Raw genomic sequence first — 992 nt, 5'->3', positions numbered from 1 at the left:
ATCCCAGCTGTGCCTCCGCCGTCTGCCCGCGGACCACGAATAGCTCAGCAAGCCTCACGTAAGTTGACTTAACCAACGAAGTGACCGGGAGGTTGCGAGTTCCCTTTAACACAGAATTCACACATTCACTAATGTTGGTTGTCATGTGCCCAAACCGTCTACTGCTATCCTCATGTTGGGTCCACTTGTCATACTCTATCCGGTTGGCCCAGTCACACATGGCCGGATTCTCAGTCCGCATGATGTCAAACTAGTAATAAAACTCTGTTTCAGTTTTTGCATAGGTGGCATTCACCAGCATCCTCCTTGCATCTTTACCTTTGAAGCTAATGCTAAAATTCGCTGCCACATGACGAATACAGAACGCTCGAAAAGCACGTGGAGGCAGCCAACCATTCTCGGGGTCCTCAAGTGCAGCCTTAATGCCATTATGCCTGTCAGAGATAACAAGAATACCCTCCTGCGGCGTCACATGCGATCGTAGGTTGGACAAGAAGAATGACCATGACTCCGCATTCTCTCCCTCCACAAGGGCGAAGGCTATCGGGAGGATGTTCGAGTTCCCATCCTGCACTATCGCCAACAGTAACGTGCCTCCATACTTGCCATACAAGTAGGTATCGTCAATACTCACCAGGGGCTTGCAATGCCGGAAAGCCTCGATGCAAGGTGGAAATGTTCTGAAAAGACGATGAAAGTACACCGTTGACTCATCGACCCGATCCCCAAGTCGAACAGGAGAGGTCTTCAACACAGTGACTGTCCCAGCCATGGTCGACTGTACCCCTAGCATCCAACGTGGCAACTCGGCATACAACTCTTCCTAATCTCCATATATTTGTGCTACTGCCTTCTGTTTTGCTATCCAAACCTTCTTGTAACTAGGCCTGAACCCGTAATCGGCTTCTGTTGCTTGTTGCAAGACCTTTACCTTAACCGCAGCATCCGCCCTAACCAACGGATAAATCTTCGCACAGATAACGTGGTAATCA

The 992-nt window shown here is 49.5% G+C and overlaps 1 protein-coding gene across 1 annotated transcript; it reads right to left on the bottom strand.

Annotated features, from left to right (window-relative positions):
- Positions 1–250: 250 nt before the first annotated feature.
- On the bottom strand, positions 251–772 carry LOC148549964 (uncharacterized). Its single transcript, XM_088495877.1, has one exon. It carries the CDS (start codon positions 770–772, stop codon positions 251–253), a length of 522 nt encoding a protein of 173 aa, XP_088352003.1.
- Between the last annotated feature and the right edge of the window lie 220 nt (positions 773–992).

Source organism: Arachis ipaensis, chromosome B8 (assembly GCF_059453495.1).
Source record: "Arachis ipaensis isolate K30076 ecotype BB chromosome B8, ASM5945349v1, whole genome shotgun sequence".
Lineage (NCBI taxonomy): Eukaryota > Viridiplantae > Streptophyta > Magnoliopsida > Fabales > Fabaceae > Arachis > Arachis ipaensis.
This window is presented reverse-complemented; position numbering and strand designations above follow the sequence as displayed.

Excerpts from the sequence above, each read along its gene's own strand:
- LOC148549964 (XM_088495877.1), bottom strand. The coding sequence starts at position 772 with ATGGCTGGGACAGTCACTGTGTTGAAGACCTCTCCTGTTCGACTTGGG.